The sequence below is a fragment of the Passer montanus genome, unplaced genomic scaffold, assembly GCF_014805655.1.
Source record: "Passer montanus isolate IOZ18808 unplaced genomic scaffold, ASM1480565v1 scaffold52, whole genome shotgun sequence".
Taxonomy (NCBI): Eukaryota; Metazoa; Chordata; class Aves; order Passeriformes; family Passeridae; genus Passer; species Passer montanus.
The window spans coordinates 2,872,418-2,891,532 of NW_024370152.1; the positions used below are offsets into that span (position 1 = coordinate 2,872,418).

At 43.8% G+C, this 19,115-nt stretch overlaps 1 protein-coding gene across 7 annotated transcripts in view; it reads right to left on the reverse strand.

Moving 5' to 3' along the window:
* Positions 1 to 19,115, reverse strand: part of PSD3 (pleckstrin and Sec7 domain containing 3) — a 106,863-nt gene that overhangs the window by 74,826 nt on the left and 12,922 nt on the right. For 4 of the 7 annotated variants that reach the window (XM_039724078.1, XM_039724075.1, XM_039724074.1 and 1 more), the window contains 4 exons: positions 16,731 to 16,787; positions 15,985 to 16,093; positions 2,008 to 3,073; positions 202 to 582 (listed from right to left, as the gene is read on the reverse strand). In XM_039724078.1, coding sequence (XP_039580012.1) covers positions 202 to 582; positions 2,008 to 3,073; positions 15,985 to 16,093; positions 16,731 to 16,787 — 1,613 coding nt within the window. Of the gene's footprint in view, positions 1 to 201; positions 583 to 2,007; positions 3,074 to 6,711; positions 8,297 to 15,984; positions 16,094 to 16,730; positions 16,788 to 19,115 lie in introns of those variants that run through there. The other 3 variants (XM_039724076.1, XM_039724077.1, XM_039724079.1) reach the window with 2 other exon arrangements.

A 19,115-nucleotide genomic window follows, 5' to 3' on the forward strand; every position in this document is an offset into this window, starting at 1 on the left:
TCATAATGTAAATTGTCACTCTTATTATGAATGGCAGGTTTGGATGGCTCATTTCTCTCCTGCAGTCACCCTGGAAATTATCCTCTGGAGAAAATTAGAAGTGTTAAAAGAGGCAAAACTACACTCTGCGACAGTACACTGAAGTAAAGAGAAGTTGGGAAAAATCAGCAGGCACACAGAAAGCTCACCCACTACTTTTACCTTTCCAGACGAGGGACTTCTGTGACATCTCCTTTGAAGAGTGTTTCGCTTACATCCCTTAAGCCATTGGCAATGCCTTCACCACATCCCTTCACCTCCCTGTCAGGGACATCTGTCTGCCCCACGGCTGATGCCCTATCTAAAAACTGTCCACCCTCCTTCATGCGCTGCTGGATCATGGGAGTGAGTGGCATCTCAAAGCTGAAGTAGCTATCAGGCTCCGAGTACAATGTCTCCAGAGATTCCGCACTGTAGTACAAAGATGCATTGTCTAGGATGTTTTCAAACTGCGAGCTGTACAGATCAGTGGAGACATCAGAATGCCTCTGCCCAAGGAAATCTTCACATCCTCCTGTGGCGGTTTCCCCCTCCTCCACCATCCTGAAAATTAAAGAAAAAACACTTTGTTTCAGTTTGGGGGCAAGGTTTAGACTTTGGGCAACCCTTCTCACCTTCCACCTTTCTGAACAGAAAGGTCAATGCAGCTTTATGCAAGAGAGGGCACTGCAGGTAAAATGTTGGTTCCTCCTTGCACTACCTCTCTTTATGACTGGCATGATCTCCCTCTCCAGGGACATAGAAAGAAACAATTTTCTGGGTAAAAGAAGACGGCTTGGAGACATCCTCATATTATCTAACAGATCAGCTGCTTACATGCAAAAAATAAAAGCACACCCAATGTGTAAGATCTGTCCTAGCACCAGTCCCAATCCAGAGGCTGCACATATTGGAGATGTGTAACCAGACGGAGCCTCTGCCCCTGAAGGATAATTTGCTGTCTCTGCAGTCCTAGGACTGGGGTCTTCAGCAAAAAGCTGAAGGAAATCGCTCCAAAATGCAAAGGGAAGCACATGCAATTAAAAATATGGAGCCTGGGGAACCAGACTGAGAAGACTCAGCCTGCTGCTGACACAAGGAAAGGTATACCATCCCCCTGAAGAGTTTTCTTCTCTGCTGCACACAATACTGTGGGGCTCCTCAACATGCCAGAGGTGAGGGTAGCCAACCCAAATAATTCCAAGCACTAGCCAAAGCAAAACTCCACAGATAGAGAGGTGCAGAGGCAGGAAAGCCTCCCTTGTAGAGATGCTGTCTCAGCAGCACACAGCTCCAGCTCAAAGTGGACATAGTTTGCTCAGAGCGCACCAGTGGAACCCTTTGTTTTGTCAGAGATGTCCATCAGGAAAGAAAAACAAGCAAATCAGGATGCAAAGCAGCACACCATTCTTGCAATATGTACTGCTAAAATGATATAAACACAGACAGATAAATAGATAGATAATATAGATAGATAGATAGATAGATAGATAGATAATATAGAAAGCACATATTGTAACATTTATCCTCCTGTGATCTACATGGCCCTGAATAAAATGTCTTTATTATCCAACCATTCAGAAGCTGTCACACTGTTTTTGCACAAACTGAATGAAACCAGAAAATCTGTTCAGGTGCGTATGGCCAGGCTTGCATGCCAACTGTATTTAATGACATGGCATGTCCAGATCCCAATTACACCTGCTACAGATGCTTCATCACTGTGCAAACAGCAAGACTTCTGATCTTTAAATTTCAAAATCTGAGATGGACTGTAAACTTCAGTAAGACGGTGTGAAGTGGTTTCAGTATCAACTTCAGGCACTAGCCAACCACCATCTATGTAAACCAGTACTGTAAACACTACACCACAGGCAGCAGACAAATATTTTCTGCTTCATATTACCTCCTAAACAGGTAGGCACAAGCCACAAGCCTAGACAAGAGAACCCCTGCCTGACTTCTGCTCCCCTCTTAGCACCAGCTCACCTGCCCTGGCCTCTTGCAAGCACAGTCATCTCCTCACCACAGTTCTTCCTGTCCTTCACAGAAACTTCATCCTTCCCGCTTTCTTCAAGCAGTGGTAGAGGAGTGGCTGCAGACACAGCAGGTTCCAGCCTTGGGTCTTCACAGACCTCACTCCATGCACTGTCTGGCAAGGAAAGCAAGGCTGGGGAGACCATTGGTGACACAGGGTGGCTGGATGTTTTGGTGAATACCTTCCTCTCCACAGACACAGAATCCAGCAGTGAGTGCTTCTTTCTTCTCTGCTCCTCAGCTTTTTGCAGCCATAAGATCTCCACACCTTGAAATTCTACATGTTTACTTACAGCTGCCTCTTTACCAAGCCTTCTCTCGGTACCTGTTTGCATTTTGCCTTGATTGTACTCTGAACACTCCTCAAAACGTGTCCCCCTCTCCACTCTGCTGACTGCTTCCAGGTTTGTCACAGATGACTTGTGACAGCTTGGTTCCTGAGCTGCGTGGACCTCCTCTGCTTTATTACTTATGGCTTGTGAGGATTCAGACTGCTTTTCTCCAGCCCGTACTGAAGCCAGATCTTTCTCTACGATCAAATACTTTTTTTCCTCAGCTGTTCGTTCAGATGGAAGAAGCATGTCTGAGAGTTTTTCTTGGCCTGCTGGAACTGGTTCTCTGGCTGCCTGCACATTTTGGCTGCCAGTAACGCTCTTTTTTTCCATTTGCGTCTCTGAATCGAGAGAAGTATTTGCTCTTTCTTGCACCTTTGTTGCTTCTAGCTGTCGAGAGATTTTCATAATCTCTGGCAGATTACCCCTGGGTTGCAAACCTTCTTCTGGGGTGTGAAGCTGCACTGCCCCTGCATCAGGCCTCAAATTATCAGCAGGAGCTGCGCACTGAGGAACAGGCCTGACACGGTGGTGACTGTCCCGTCTTTCCGGACTGCGTGTTACAGGCTCGGCCTGGCACATCGACAGAGCTGAGGGAGCTTGTCTGCTCGACTCTACAGTGCCATACTCTGGAAATTCATTGATGATGGTATGAGGAGGCAAACTGCTGCTTCCACGGCCACTACCTACAAAGTAAAAGAAGAGAGACCCTGGATTTATCTACTACACGCACAAAGCAAAAAGTTTGATCTCTCTCCCCGCCCGCTCCTTACAGAGCAAAAACGCTCTCCCCTGAAGGGAAACTACTTCAGTTTAACTCACTTCTGCTCTCATACTACAGTTATCTAAAGTTGGTCTTTTTACATAGGAGTTTTTGGGCGGCCCTACTTTGGGAGTCTGCACTACCGAGGAAGGAATGCCAGAAATGTCTGCTACACTTCAGAAAAGGTCCCGATGGCACGTGAACAGTCGGAGGCCTCAGGCCAGGCCACAGGCCGGGTGTGCAGGCCTAAGAAAGCAGAGATTCAGATGTCTGACATTCATCCACAGCATGCACTACCCATGATGGTTTTACTTAAAAAAGACATTACACATAATTTGCACTTGTAAAGGTGAAACGCTGGGAAGATAATCAGCCACACCCCTTATGTTCTACAGCCTTGACAAAACTAATTGGCTAAATTACATAATAATTAATGAGCAATTAAACTTTCTGCCAGCACTACCCTCTTCCTTTAACAACTCAGGTAGCTGAAGGTCATGTTGCAGTGATGGATACATACCAAGCAATGCACATTTTCTACTGCAGCAAATACACTGCTGCAGAAAAACCTTGGTACCCCTCCCTTCCTTGTGCTTTTCCAACGATGTAAACAAAGCAGGAGCAAAAATGGGTGGTCCCATTTTCCAAGCTCCATGCACCCAGTGGCTCCCATTGTTTCGAGATAACAGAGAGCCATCTGTCCGAAGGGACCTCAGGGATCACATAATGACAGATAATTGCCCACCTTATATCACAGCCCAAGGAGGAACTGAGCTCTTGGGGGAAAAAAACCCGAAAACAACAATTAAAAAGCCAACCATCAACAACAGCATTTGTCACACTCCTTTGGGGAAAAAAAAAACCAAAAAACAACAAAACAAAACAAAAAACTAAAAAAAAAAAAAAACTGGCCTGGAGTGTAATAGTGTTTTAAATCAAACTGCAGGGTGGCCAGACCCAAACACCTACTTTGAAAAGCATCGAGGTGACAGCTCTGAAACCAGAGACTAACTTGAAATTGAAGGGTTTGGTCCCAAGGTGCATCTCTAGGTGCAAAATGATCCCCATCTCTGCTCCAAGCAGGCCGGCCAAGGTCTGTTTCTGAGGCAGAAGCCATGTAGCTGGGGTTAATGGTAGGCTGAGTTCAAAGTGAAAGAGAGGCTAATCTAACACAAGTTCAGATGCGCATTAATGTGGCTACCTATGTGCCAGTGGCTTGTTAAGGTAAGCAAAAGCTGACACCTGCCAGTATATCCCAGTATATCTTGCCACAGGGAAAATACCACAAACTGGGTGTGGTGCTGGATCAAAGTGACAGTCTTGGACCCTGCCAAGCCTCAGAATCTTCCCCAGTGTGTTCTCCAAACGTCTCCATGCCATTGATTTAATCACTATATAATAAAAATTCAGCTTCATCCATATGACATGATTGCTGTTCAGGACAGTGACTAGACAAAGCAGGGACCTTTTCTGTGCGGCAAGGTCCCAGGCCGTAAAGATTGCATCACCAGCCCATCTTCATGGCAAGGTTTCCAAAACACAGGTGTGGGGGCACCCACAGTGCTTTTCCTAAGTGTCTGAAGCAGCAGACAAACAGAGCCCTTTGCACACAACTCAGCCACGCAGTGCTTGCGTGCATCTCAAGCCCACACTTTTCACAGCACAGGCACTAGGCTGCCACTGTGGGACACTTTCACCAGGACAGACTCACATATGACAGTGATGCTCAGTGGTAACAATGTCCCTACACCTGCACTAGAACAACCCCAGGCAAGCATCCCCAAGCTGCCTTCTCATCCTGCAATCCTTCTCTGATGCAGAAGCTCTAGTGCTTGCTGCTCCCAGCACAGACTAGAGAAGGGATTTCTTAGGAGAGGACTAGTAAGGGAGCATGTCACTATGGATGCTAACATAAACCCTTCTTGGTGGACACATCCACCCTCAAGCAATGCTTAGTATATGCCCTCAGCACTGTGGGACAGCACTTGGCCAGACCACTGCCTGGGCCACACTCTGGCTGCATTGCATGAAGAAAGGGAATACACAGTACACCAAGAGCTGGGACCCCCCATGCCTCACTCCAACCCACACATCCCGCCTTTTGGAAGGAAGCCCAGAGCATCAGTCCCGGCCTCCTGTGGGGCTGGGAGGCAGCCAACATGCTCTGCAGGCCAAGCCCCAACAAGGCACTGCACACAGATCCTGCCAAGAGGCCAGGCTCATCTCTGCTAATTGCTATCTTAGCTTCTGAACCAACACGAGGAAAACAGAGGGGCCTTATTTCTTGTGGTGAATGCTAAATGCTCTGCTGTGCGTCCCCATCTGCCACCAACAGCCACTGCTGACAGTGGAAAGAAATCTTGAGCAAGTTTCTGATTTATTTCTCCTCCTGAACTTCATAGCAAGCCCATCAGACTCCAGAAGAGGTACACAGAGCGCATACCCACAAATGCAGGCACAGAGAGGTGTCCAAAGGGAGAGTGCTTACATGTACTCCCCTCTGCCACACCTGCAAGCTGTGTTCCATCTTGGCAAGAGAGTAGCGCTATCACAGTAGAAAAGTAAAGCCTCTTCTAGGTGAAATGTCAGCAGCTGTCCTCTGGACGGACTGCTGCTGCTGCTGCTGCTGCTGTATACAAGCACAAGTCAGTGGGATTCTTGTCTTCATGCAGGAATATTGCCTAATTCTCTGTTTGATTGAAAAAACTTCCTACATGACATCAAAGCAGTGTTCTGTTGCCATTATGTTAGGTACCACCATGCACATGACTGCCAAGGTCTCTATTTTGTGAAGTAAATCACGACCAATCTGCCACTCGCCCAAAACTGAAAAGCCTTTCTCTTTCATCAGAGAGCTATTTCAGGTACAAGAGCTTATAGGAGCTTGAGCTCTTTAAGGGAAACTCCTCCCTTATTCCCATCCACCACCACAGCATCATGTCTTGCTGCAGCTACTGGCATATCCTGTCTAACCCCATCCCCCAATATGACTGCAGTACAAACAAGGATAGAAAGACAACAACAAAATTTAAGGACTGCACTGAAGATGCGCAGGGAAAAAAATACCCATCACCAAACAAACAAAGGACATACACTTTCAGGTAACACAAATTTCTACTTTGCATTGAAGGTGGCTTCTTTCAACAAACGGAAAAAAAAAAAGAAAGAAAGAAAAAAAAAGAAAGAAATGGATAAGGAAAAAGCTAAAATAGAAAGGGGGTAAGTGACTAGAAAACTGAGACTGGGCAAATATAACCTAACAGCATTTGGCAGCCTTTCTGATGACTAGACGTTGAAAGAATTAATGACTTAAATCAGGCATAGATATGATATTTCATAGGTAAATAACCATTCCATGTCAAGCAAACTTGTCTACAGCATAATAAAAGGAAATTCTAGGAAGCAAAACACAAGTTAAAAGCATAGACAGACATTTTGTTTACAGGTACATTTTAAAAAAGAATGGTGTGAGTGTCTCTCTCGATACAGTATATATATATATATATATATAATATAGCTCGAGAAATTAGATATATTTGCTTGAACAGTCTCCTTACTCACAGAGATTACTGTAGCTCCAGCAGTTACCCATTGGTCAAAGAAATAAAATGCAAAGATCATCAGTTTATCTATAGCGGTACCAGCTAATTCAATTGCTGCTGTTCTAGTCAACTGGAATCAAAATAGTTTCAAATTTCCTGGCAGCTGCTGCCCTGCACTGCACACAATGATGTAAATGGATGCTTTCTGAGTATTATGAAACTGATGGGGGAACTGCAGTCTCATTCAGTCTATCGCAGGAGCTAAGGAGTCCACCTTGGCAGCTTGCAGGGGGAAAAAAAATTTCCTCCAGCAAGGCTGCCTGACGGCATGCCAGGGATACGTCTGTGCTTAGCTGCCGTTTTTGTAACTGCATCCGTAAGGGGAGAATCGGGCAGAATGGCGATGCTGAGAGTCATATGCTGGTTTCAGAATGCAGGATGCTTTATGGCATTTCAGCATTAGTGAGCTGGAAGCATTCACTAAGCAGCCCAGTCACCCTGCATTTTATATCTCTGCAGCTCCTTGTGCCGATCACAAGTAGCACGTGGGTGAGCTTGCAAGCAGCATCGTATCAGTTACACTTTCCTGGTATTCTTGCCACCATTTGTAAAAGGCAGATTAGGGCAAGTAAAAAACAATGTATGCATTAAGATGAGACAAATCTCTAGGCAACAGAGCTTAATGAACAAATCACAGGATTTATGGTATTGTATCGCTACTGCAGCCTGGCAGAGAGGAGGGTTACACACATCTCCTTCTCCTGCACTCCATCACGTTACAATGTCTACAGTCACTAAAACTATTCCAATTGATAAAGCAGCCTGCCCCTGCTGAGATGGAGCAGCCATCCCCTATAAAAGGGGAGGGATGCTGCAGAGCCTCTGGCAGCCTCAGGAAGCAGCCCTTTTTCCAAATGATGTCATTCTCCATGCGATAGGTCCTGCCTGGCCAGAGTAGCCAAAGCCAGGGGATTAACATAATGCAAACACAGGGCTTTTGTAACTGGACTGCAAACATCCACACCGGACCGGGCGCAGGATTTTCTGCAGCTTGCAGACACTCCAGGCTTTTGGGCAGTTTGCTTGCCCCAAAAAGGAGAAGCAGAGCCAGATCTTCATCCCGTCGAAAGTTACAGCAGCATTATGTAAAAACAACAAGTTGGTGGAAATGGGGAAGCTGACTGAAAGTGAGAGGCAGAGGGAAGAGGTTGGGGAGAATTGCCTAGAAATAAATCCTGGTGAAATGCCTCTGTGCCTTAGCAGACATGCAGGGAAGGTAAAAGAAAATAGAGTTATGGCAGAGCCCTTGCAGAAAAACTGACCATCTTGGCTGAGGTCCCTCACCCCAAAAAGAGACAACCAGAGGGACTCCCTGCTGTGGTCACTGGGAGGTTTGGCACAGAGCCCAATAGCATGCACAGGCTGTGTGTTCTTTACAGTCCATGCTTGAACAGCCAGACAGTGGTGTGACAGCCAGTGGCTCAGGGTTACCTAGAAATTAAACTAATTTGTTCAGGGAAAAAAAATAATCCCCTGCATGCATGCAGGGACAGTATGTTCCTCAGGAAATCATACACCCACAGCTTCCTGCATACTGGAAGAGATTCACTAAAAGATATTGCCCACCACTGCTCGTGTAGTTCCCTAAATTCTGGGGGTTTTGGGCTGCCAAAGACAGTGTTAGACAAAAGTTCAGTCTGCCATAGGACAGCCATGCCCATGCTAAGTAAATCTGTGATGAATCTCTCTGCTAGCCAGTGCTGAAGTAGGATATGATGATGCTAAGTTGTCATTGGTTTGGAAAAGAGTGAGAAAAGCCACTAGGATAAGGACATAAATCCTGTGAATTTAGAAAGCAATGACCATTTAGAAAGCATGTAAAATACATGGGTCACTTTGTACCTCTCTGAGAGTTTGTGTGGATTTTTTTTTCACAGCTGCACAAGTTCTTGCTCTATTACTGACGGAAAGCTTTATACAAGCAATACTGTAACTTGGCTGCATCTTTTCCCCCACAGATTTTAACTAATTCCCAGTGGTAAACAGGGTTTGGGACCACTTGCATAACCCCAACTGCACTGAATTTAAGTGTCCTCCAAAGAGCCCTTTACCTTTTCCCTGGTTGCAAGAAGGATGGCACTCTGCTGCAGTCACTCACAGGCCTACAGCGAGCTCAAAACAGGACAAAGTCCAAAACTAACATGCAGCACGTGCTGAGAGGATTTAGTGTGAGGGATTATCCACTACAAATTGCTGTATGGGCCACAGATGGTCAGTGAGATAGCTCAGTCCCAAGAGTCATTAGCCTGGAAAGCAAAATGGTAGAGTGGAACAGCTGCTAGCATGAGCAGAAACAGGAGGGAAAATACAAAGGGAATATCTGGACTCCTTATCCTGCCATAAAAGTGCAAGTGGGCCTTAGAATATTTAATGCCCTTTTCTTCTTTGAAGTCCCACACTCTGGAATTATGTGGCTGTGAGAATCTCAAGTTTTCATTGAAGACTTATGTTTGGAGAAGTCTGAAACCTAAAATGTAAACAACAGATCCAGAAAGAATCTGAAATTTTCTATTTTTCTGCTGCTGTGATTTAGAAAGGAAGCAGCTAACAGATCTTCTAAGTGTAGATACACACAATAATTAGCAAGAATTACTTCAAAAGCTCCATAAGAGCCTTCACCTGAAGAAAAAACTTCTGAAGCAGTGACAACTCACAGCTGCTTTGACACTTTCAGCATCTACAATTTTGCAGCCTCTCTAAATTGATTTATAATTAATGTTATATATTTAAAATATTGTATTTTTCAATAATCCTCTCAAAACCCTTAGAAAGTTGCTTCGAGCAAGCAAAAATGACCTTAAAAATCTTGTAAGCAGTGACTTGTAAGACTTGTAAGCAGTGATCTCAGAAACTCTGGATTTCTGTAGATCCAGAAACCAAGCACACCTGCAGAAAAGGATGTCCTTTACTACATTTCAGAGTTTGGGACCAGTTAACCAAGCTGGTCTTGGTTAACTGGTCCCAACTTGGTAGTCTTGCTAGGCAGTTCTTAAAGCACCCTAGGAGATGGATCTCAAGTTATGTGCCCAGCTAAAACAAAAATAGGACACAGAGGGACATGTGCCTCTCCCAGGCTCCAAGTGTTTGTTGCTAAAGGTGCCGTTGGACATTGCATAGTAACTTTTCAGCAGGCTCTCACAGTGAATGAGACTCCCTTCCTCCGGACACTGGATAGAGTTAAATAAACAACACAGGGATCTATGGCAGAAGGTACTTGTTAAACCAGTGAACTGTGAACAGGAAAAATACATGCTGTACTCTGTGTTACACTCTTTTAGTCCAATACCAGGCCAGAACTGCACCTACCCACATAATTTTATTTAAATGCCTTTGTGTGCAAATCAACAGCAAGTTAACATGCATCATTTCCTTCAGAAAGCTTCAGAAATGAAGCAAGGCTACAGCACAGTAGAGGGTTTGTGTTGGTGTTGCAGATCTCACCAGATGATGGGGCTGAGGCCGAGGAAGAAGGCCATAGTGACAGGTAAAAATTTATCTGTGTCCCACTGTACCTGTCTATAACAAGCTAAGTCAGCTGGCTGAGCCTCTCCTGTTGTGGCCACTGATCTGGATGCCCCATTTTCTATCTGCCTGATGGAAGGGGACGACCTGACTGCCTCCAGGAAAGCGTTGCCGAGTCCTGCCAGCTTCAGCTGGATTCAGCCTGTGCCACGTGTGCTTAGAGCCTGTTGTGGCCAGACACTGACAGACTGCCAGCATCACCAAGTCCCCAAATATTTGTGTGCTCACATCAGCATGGCTCTCAGCTTCAGCCAAAAGAGCACAGACAGGGAGACTGCCTTAACTCTGGCATTTCCTAACTTCTGAGTGCTTAATTCTGCATCTTTAAAAAACAATAAACAAACAGTACATGTTTTAATGATTATTTGTACTAAACTCTTGGCCTTCAAACAACTCTCTTGTTTAAAAAGTTGAGGATGTGGTAATCTCCTCCCTACAGCTGTAGGTTATGATAACTTTATCTATCCAGCTTTCAAGTGGAGGTCACAAGACATTCAATTTCCTCCTGTGGAGCAAGGGACTTAGGATAACGCCTTGTGCCCCCTTTAGTTTTCCTCCCCTCTGGACTGGAAACCCAGACATCCATCACACCATACCTGACAGCTCCTGAGCATGCCTCAGCTTCTCCCAGCCCCAGGAAGCAGGACTAAGAAATTCAAGGGAGATAGCACAACAGTTCCACCTCTGCAGCCAAGATGCAGACCATAATGGAACCTGTCCTTTTGCACCAGCATTTATTTTTTCATGTGCACAATTCTCATCTGACAGCACTGTAAGAGCTTGCTGCTCTTCAGAGCACCCAAAATGACCTGCTTTACTCCATGTTGGAGTGAAAGAGGAGCACTCAGCATGGCCAGTGAACATGCTGGTGCCAAACTACTTCCTGTAGTGCACAAACTTCTAATACAGTACCTCTGGAGACTTAAATTTAAAAATTTAACCTTCTTTTTGCATCATTGCCAATCAGCAACACCAAACATTTGGGATATTTATGAGAAAACTACTGATTGCACATTATGCTTTAAAAACTCCTGCAGGACTTCTCTATGTCAGAAAATGCAGTGAGACACTAGAAACAACAACAACAAAAAGAAGCTGATAAAGTCAAGTATGCAGAACAGGATGATGGAATTTTAATTATGTGGGAGAGGGTTACCAGAGCTCTGAGCTTTCTGTATTCCAGCCTTGTATGTGCGCCTGGTAAACGCTGCAGGACATCTGATGTGCCGATCCTTCACCATAATTCAGCAAAATTAATGTGAAAATCAGGCAGTCCTCCAGCCCTCAGAAAACACAGTTTTGTACCTCTTAAGGAAAAGAGAGCTGCAAAGGAAGATACCAGACCAGGGAGCCCAGACTTACAGGATTGCCTGGAGATGGAAAGAGCAAGAGATGAAAATATGGCAAAGGGTGGTGCCTCAAAAAGGAAAACAACAGGGCTGGAGCACTGGCAAGACTACAGTCAGCAGTCAGGCTGTCATGAGAACAATGTAATGAGTGCCTGTGGTCTAAGAGCAGTTCCTGCAGTGAGGACCAGGAAGGTACCACTTCCATGCAATGCGAGGGGGATGCAGCAGAGCTGGACATGTGTGCCTTGAAGTAACAGAGCAAACAAGTGAGGCAGAATGTATGTCAGTGATGCTCACTTTACACAAAGATACTGTGATAATTTTCTTAAAGGTGTTTAAATCAGAAGCATAAGAACCCTGAAAAGACTTTACTTGTACAAAATAGCAGCCATTGTGTCCTTCCTTTGCTCTTGAAAAAAGTTCTAGACATTCTAAAGCAAAAGCAATCATTTCTTCGATTTTAGTTCAGGAACAGGTATGTTTCATGGGTCGAAGTATGTGTTTGATTTTCTTTCACGTGTCAGATCTGGCATTGTTTGACCCCTTGCAAAGGTGATTCAACACACATTGCCAGGAGAAAATAAGCTCTTTTTTTCAGAATTGATCTTTTAGCATTATTTTGGGGGGGGGGGGGGGTGTTACAATTTTTGCTGGCTTGAGCCTGCTAAGCAAACAGATGAGCACAAGAACTAGCATGACATAATCGGTGGCAGTATGTGTCTGGGACCATCTCTTTTGGCAGAAGCAAGATGTTAAATGAGCTCAGTTGCCTCATGACACCTCACTGAACACAAAACAGCAAGTGACAGGCTTTCCAAAAAGCTATTTGTTTCTCCAGGAATTCAAAACCAAGCTTCTTCCAGCAGCTGTTGGGAAAGACCAGATTTGCATAGCAACACAGGCAGTATTTGTACAGGGCCTTTTTGTGAAGGATGAGATTAAACCTCTGGTACACAGGAGGGAGGAAAGCTTTCTCCTCTCAAAAGCATCAGAGAAAAGACTGTTTATTAACCTTAAGAAGCTATTTTCTTCCTAACAACAGTCTTGGATTTATTTTCTCATATAACAGGAATTATGGGGTATTTGGCCTTCATGTTTATTTAAGAAATTATTTTGTAGTGTCCCCCACTTTTTTCCCCCAAGGAAGCACTTTTAAGACTAAGTAATGTAGCCATGACTTTTTTTTTTCCTTTTGGTATTTAAATGTATTAACGGCAAAGTCATAAAAATCAGGCTTGTAGCACAGCCAAGCCTGAAGAAAAGTCTGCTCAATAGAGATCACTGTTTCCACAGCAGTTTCCAGAGGAGGAATGTATGTTTCCACATACAACAAGCAGCCTTTTATGTCAGTGAGTCTGAGAAGAGGTCTTGTCCAACCCAGCTAAATTCAGTTTCTAAAAAACATTTTCTTTTGCTGGAAGGCAGAAGGCTGGGGTTTCGCCAAGGAAGGTAGCCAGGCTGTGCAGAGCCACGTGGAAAAGTGTGGTGCATCCTCCCTGCTCCCTCAGTGGGAGGGATCTGCAGGGAAATGTGTGGTCTTGAACCTTTCCACAACAGGAGGGTCCCGGGGGCTTGGACCTGCTTCTGCTCTGAGTAATGCATGGAGGGCAGGAGGATGGGCAATGGACAAGAGAGGAGAGGACCCAGACAAGAAGAATCATGCATTAAACACAAGAGCACATTAGGGCATCAGTAATCACAAACATCCCAGATAAAATCAGACTGAAGACAGCAAAGGAAAATGTTTTACATTTTCAGCTTTATTAGCATTTGAATATCGTTGATGAAACACCTACTCTAAAGCCACCTAACTTTTTATTTCCACACACCCCCCCCCACCCATTTTCTCATCTGAAAATGACCAGCAGCCTCAACCTGGAAGGTAAAAATCAGCACGGAGCTTATTAACAAAAGCTGCCATCTCCCACATGGGTAAACAGAAGTGTTTGCCACAGTTGTCCCCACTTATTGCTCTTTCTTTGTGAACTAGCTTGCCTGATGCAAGTGTTTTAGTACTCAGTCAAGACATGTATAACCTCAGCAGCATCAGCAGGGCTACAGTAACATGGCTGTGGCTCAAAGGGAAAGGATAAACCAGAAGGCAGAAGTAATTAAGCTGTTCTGCAGCTTACATGCTACGTTCCGTTTCTGAGGCCAGCCATGGCACGGGTCAACTGCTTTAGGTTAGATAAATTAAAGTTCAGCCTAACTGCCCACAGTGACAAGTTGTTTCTTGATCAAGTTTAAACACCAACATTTCTCCTGGCCCTGCCCCTGTCACTCATTTGCTTGAAATATTTCATACTTTGACCCCTAAAAAGCACGTCTTCTTTCTTTTAAAGGAAACTTCAGAAAGTAGCATGTTTGTTTGGATTTTTGGTGGTGTTTTCTCCCTTCCCATCTAACACAGAGAAGAACAGAAAGACTTTCAAGAATAGCTGCTTCCCCCAAAAGCATATGTCATGACATATTTGACATATATCAAATCAAAAAAACCATGATGTGATGTACAAAAGCCCTGAGTTTGCACTACTGTCTCCTCAGTCACCCTGTCCTCATTCACCTCCAGTAAACAAGCACTCAAAAGCAGAAGAAAAAACTAGAAGGGGCAGAACCACTCTTATTTATCCATGGCAGTCAAACAACTTGTAAAAGAGAAAGGAGGAGGAGGAGGAGGAGGAGGAGGAGGAGGAGGATGCATTTGTCTGTGACAGCATGAGGCCAGTCTGGGTAAGCACAATGTCACCCAGTTTTTGGGTACAATTCACAAATGTTGTATATTAACCATTGTTAAATATTCACAAACCCTCCTGTGAAGGTCCCTTGAAATCACTCCCATTTTGCTAACTGTTAGCTTCTAATGGCAGTTTCTCATTAATAAAGGAACAGGAGAAGATCCAGAAAAAAGGTAAGAAGGAGATCCAGAAATAAGGCAAGAAGCACAGGAAAAATACAGAGAATTAGACACATAAGTCAATATATGTGGCTTACTCTTTGCTACCCTTTATTTTAGAGCTCAGTACTTAGCTTGGAATACCCGTCATATTTGATAATTGTTTTGGCTGGTAATAACAATAGATTCACTTGGATTTATTAGACACAGCATACTTTATTTAATACCAGTCTCTGGATTTGTACCAATGCCTGCTGACAGTGCTCTCACTGTGTCTTTCCAAGCAAGAAATGAGGTCATCATGATTCCTGTAATAAAGTGATAAACATTTTGTGGCAATTTGGAAGAGTTTTTAAAATTCCTAAATGAGGTCCTTTTGGTTTGGGTTTTTTTGAGGCTTCTTTTCTCTTTTTGGAAATTTGGTTTTTTTTCCACTTTGCAATAAGGATTTCCCAGGCAGATGATCAAACTATAAAATCCAGGAAGAAACTCAAGTTCTGATTCTTTATTCCTCATTATTATTACTATTGTTGTTGTTATTATCATTATCATTATTAATTTTTTTTTCCTTACTGAAGTTGAGGCACATACACAGTTTATTTCTGAGCAAAATGCTGCCCTTTTCTGGCAAGAAGGGAGTCTTGTTTAATTAAGTGACATTCCAGAAAGTTTGCAATTAGAAAGGATCAAGGTACAAAGAGAACAGCCTGAGGAAATGCTTTTTCAAAGAGGACAGGGCTTATTGATAATTTTGACAAGGCAAGAGGAATAGCTACAATAACTACATTTATTTTCTTCTAAGCTTGGGCTCTTAAAAGGTAGAAAATGGCCTATACTTACAAGACAACAGGAACAAGACAGATCCTTAGGCATAACATTAGATATTGCACCTGGACTACTGGAATCACTGACTCCAGAGGGCAGAGCAGTTTGGGTACCACCTCAAGTATCTGAATTAAAATCTCACCTACCTCTACCTGTAGGAGGACCACAAAGTGCATTTCTGGAAGGATCTCCAGGCAGAAATGTTTCAGCATCTGCAATTGCAGAACTTGTGGCTGAACAACTCCACTGGAGAAAAGTGCAGGGACTCCCTCCACCAATACGTCTCTGGCACATGAGTCCCTGCTGTCACATCATGGTGGCCCAGAGGAGCCAGAAAGAAAGGCAGGGGTGTAAGACAGGGAACCACTGTCATTTTCTGGGGCCAAACCAGGATCCTATGGTCTGGTACTTGTGAAGGGCAGCATAGCACAGTGAATGAGCCTCATGGGGTCATTAAAGGAGAAGCTTCTGCAAAACTTTCTTGAGTAGCTTAAGGGGTTTTTTTTAAGTGTGTTTTTTTGTTGTTGTTTTTGTTTTTTGGGTATTTTTGGGTTTTTTTGTTTTGTTTTGTTTTTTGTTTGTTGTCGTGGGTTTTTGTTTTTGGGTTTTTTTTGTTTACACAATAGTAATAAATAGAACTTACCCATTCCTGAAGGCTTCTCTTCTTCCAAGCCAAACAAAAATTCATATTTGGCCTTGGCAACATTCTGGGCATGAGCTGATATGTCATTATCCCGCACAAGTGTTTCTGCCTAGAGTAAAAATAAACAAAGCTTATATACCTTTTAGTGAAAAAACAGCAGAAGGAACATGAAATCCCTTCAGGCAGCATTTTTAAAGTATTAATTTCACTTTGTCACCACCAAGATCATACAGAGTAGACATGGGCCAACTCAGAGTACTTTTGAAGAACTCACCCATCTGTCACGTAACCCAAGAATTTCAGTACTAAGAACAAAGACCTTACAGAGACGTGAGAGCACCCAGCCACTCTTTACACACTCTTTAGCCAGCACCTTAACCACTGAAAGGCCAGCAGCAGTGGCCAACTATCTCAATAATACTGGTTAGGGTTAAAAATATCAAGGGAATAGTATCAGAAATAGCAAATTTGAGTATACATGTCATAAAACTGGAACTCATGGGAAAACCATAAATGGAGCAGGCTGTCTCTTTGAAAAGATAGTGGGGTAGAGAAAGTGAGGAGCAAGGACTACAATAAGGATGATTAAAAAGGGGAAGAAGGATAAGGTATGCAAACATGTACTTAGATGGGAGTACTGTCTAAGGGTCCCTGTTGGGCGGCCCATGCATGACCATCACTGTTTAGGTCAGGATAAGAGCCCAACTTGGTTTTACAACCATACCACACAAGTCAAACCTGCTTACCTGGCCTGGAGGCAGGGAGGAGACACAGGGTGGTGAGCCCAGTGAGCAGGGGAACACCTGGAGGGGTGAATGGACAGACGGACTGAGCAACCTATTCTACCCAGGCCTGGCCCCCCCAGCACCTTCCCACTGCTCCTTTCTTGTAAGAAACACTTTGACAGAGTAAAGCTCCAGTTTCTCAGAAGAGAGAAAGGCTACAGGACTAAGATCAAAATACTTTTCTAAAGAGATAGGAACAAAACAAATCTCTAAGATAAAGCACACGCCAGCAATAAACTGTAGTGCAAAAACTATCTAGAGTCAGCATTAAGTTTCTTCCCAGCTGGGCAAGATGGAGCCCGTAATTCTTCTGTTTGAAGTGACAGATAAAATAAATCACTAACTCTATAAATTCTTCTCTCATATGAGGCAGTCAATTGCTCTGGCATAGCAAGCCATGGCATGGTTTACACTGGTGAAAGCATTACCTTACAAAAACACTCTTTAAAAAAAAAAAGTTAAATGGAATATTCTGCCCCCTCAGGACAACAATAACTTTTAAGCATTTCTATCAAATACCTCGGGATAAGTGTCAGATACAAACAGAAATTCAAAGTACAAGGGACACATAATTCACAGGAACACATAGTCACAGCTCTTTAATCAGAGATGGATAGAACCACAAATCCATATATTCCTCCTAGGCCATCTGTCCAACAATTGTATTTTCTTCCAGGAGCACACTGACAAATAGTTATCCTGTCCTATGCTCTAGAATGGTTTTGCTCCAGGCTCCCCGGCCTTTTACACCCATTTCTTCTCCTACCTTTCTGCACTGTGCCTGTGCACAAGCTTTAGTCCAACACCACTCTGCCCTAAGTCAACAGCAGATCTTACACAGGGGTCTTGGACTAATTTATTTACTATTCACTAGACATTCACTAGTCCAACTACTCAGCACTAGGGATTCCAGTACATTGATGCACGTGCTAACACCAGCCTACCCAATCTTTTGGTAAAGATGTGATGGAACAGATAAAGGGATTCCTATCATAAAAACAGCTATCACAACCATGACAAAATGAGCTTGGAAGAAATCACCATGCCTGTCCTGCCCTTACAGGCCTGCATTCATTCACTGGCACGGAGGCAGGAAGGGCTAGAAAAGGAATAGCTGGAGCCAGACACAGGAGAAGGCTCTTTGTCTGCAACAGCTTAGACAGGAGTACCTTACACATCCAGACAAAAATTCAGCCTACTCAGACGGATGTGAAAGGATGGGATGGCTAACAACTAGCTGGTGCCAAATCCCAGTGACAGATAAATGAAATGGAAAACAAAATGAACAGAACAGTCCAGTTCCTGAGCAGTAAAGAATTTCTGATCTATACCCCTCTGGGACACAGCTTCTCCATCCCTCAGCCTTGCTCTTTGAGATTTCACAGACATCTGCTACACTGAGTATCCCTGCCAGCAAACACGTGTTCCAAGGATCTCTATTTCCAAGGATCTCTACCTTACAGTAAAGCAAAGAAGAAAGCTTACAGCACCTTCTGCATCATGCAGTAACAGTCACAAGTAAATTGTAAAATTAATAGGGTTTCAGTGTATAGGCCATGATTTATCAGAGTTAAGTGCCTAAACAGAGGCTGCACGATCTTAGTCTTTGTATCTGAAAGGGGTAACTTGATTGTCAGAAGTGCTCAATGCTGCTGATGAAAATTACAGATACTGGCTTGTGTATGGGAACAGCTGTATTTAACATCTATTCAGGTTGTCAGAGCATTAAAAGGATGTATAAAGAAAGTTCACATCCAGGCTTAAAGGTTAGTTAATCATATTTCATCCAAACAAGACATATTAAAAAAGAATGCAAAAGCAGGAAAGAATGAGGATGTTTTGAGGTCAGCACTAATTTTTAAGACTATTGCTTTACCAATGTCCAAATCAAGAGACAACATGCATTCTCCTTTCCTTCTTTCAATCTACCACTCACCCAAGCTTTGCAGGAGTCAAAATGCCCTGAAATGAGGAGCCCAGAAATGGGCTGGACAAATATTCATGGTGCTTTCAAGCTGCATTAGCAAAGATTAAATACAAGCAAGACTGAAAGGGATAGAAAACTCCTGCTTAAGCCTTCTCTCTCAGGTCAAGGGCAAAGAAATCTGCATCCAGGTCAGCCATTTCATAATTGCTTCCCTCAGAGGGCTTTAACCACCACCTTTGAAGCATCTCTCTCTGTCACTGCCGGAGAGGCTGACACTTAAGAACACCAATCCCCTTAAATCAACCCAGCTGTACATACATTTCTCATGAGCCATATACATATTATTTTCCAGTCAAGTGATGCTCTGGGCAGAGAGGCAGCAAGCTCCTACCCAATGGAGCATCATTCTTGCAGTGCTT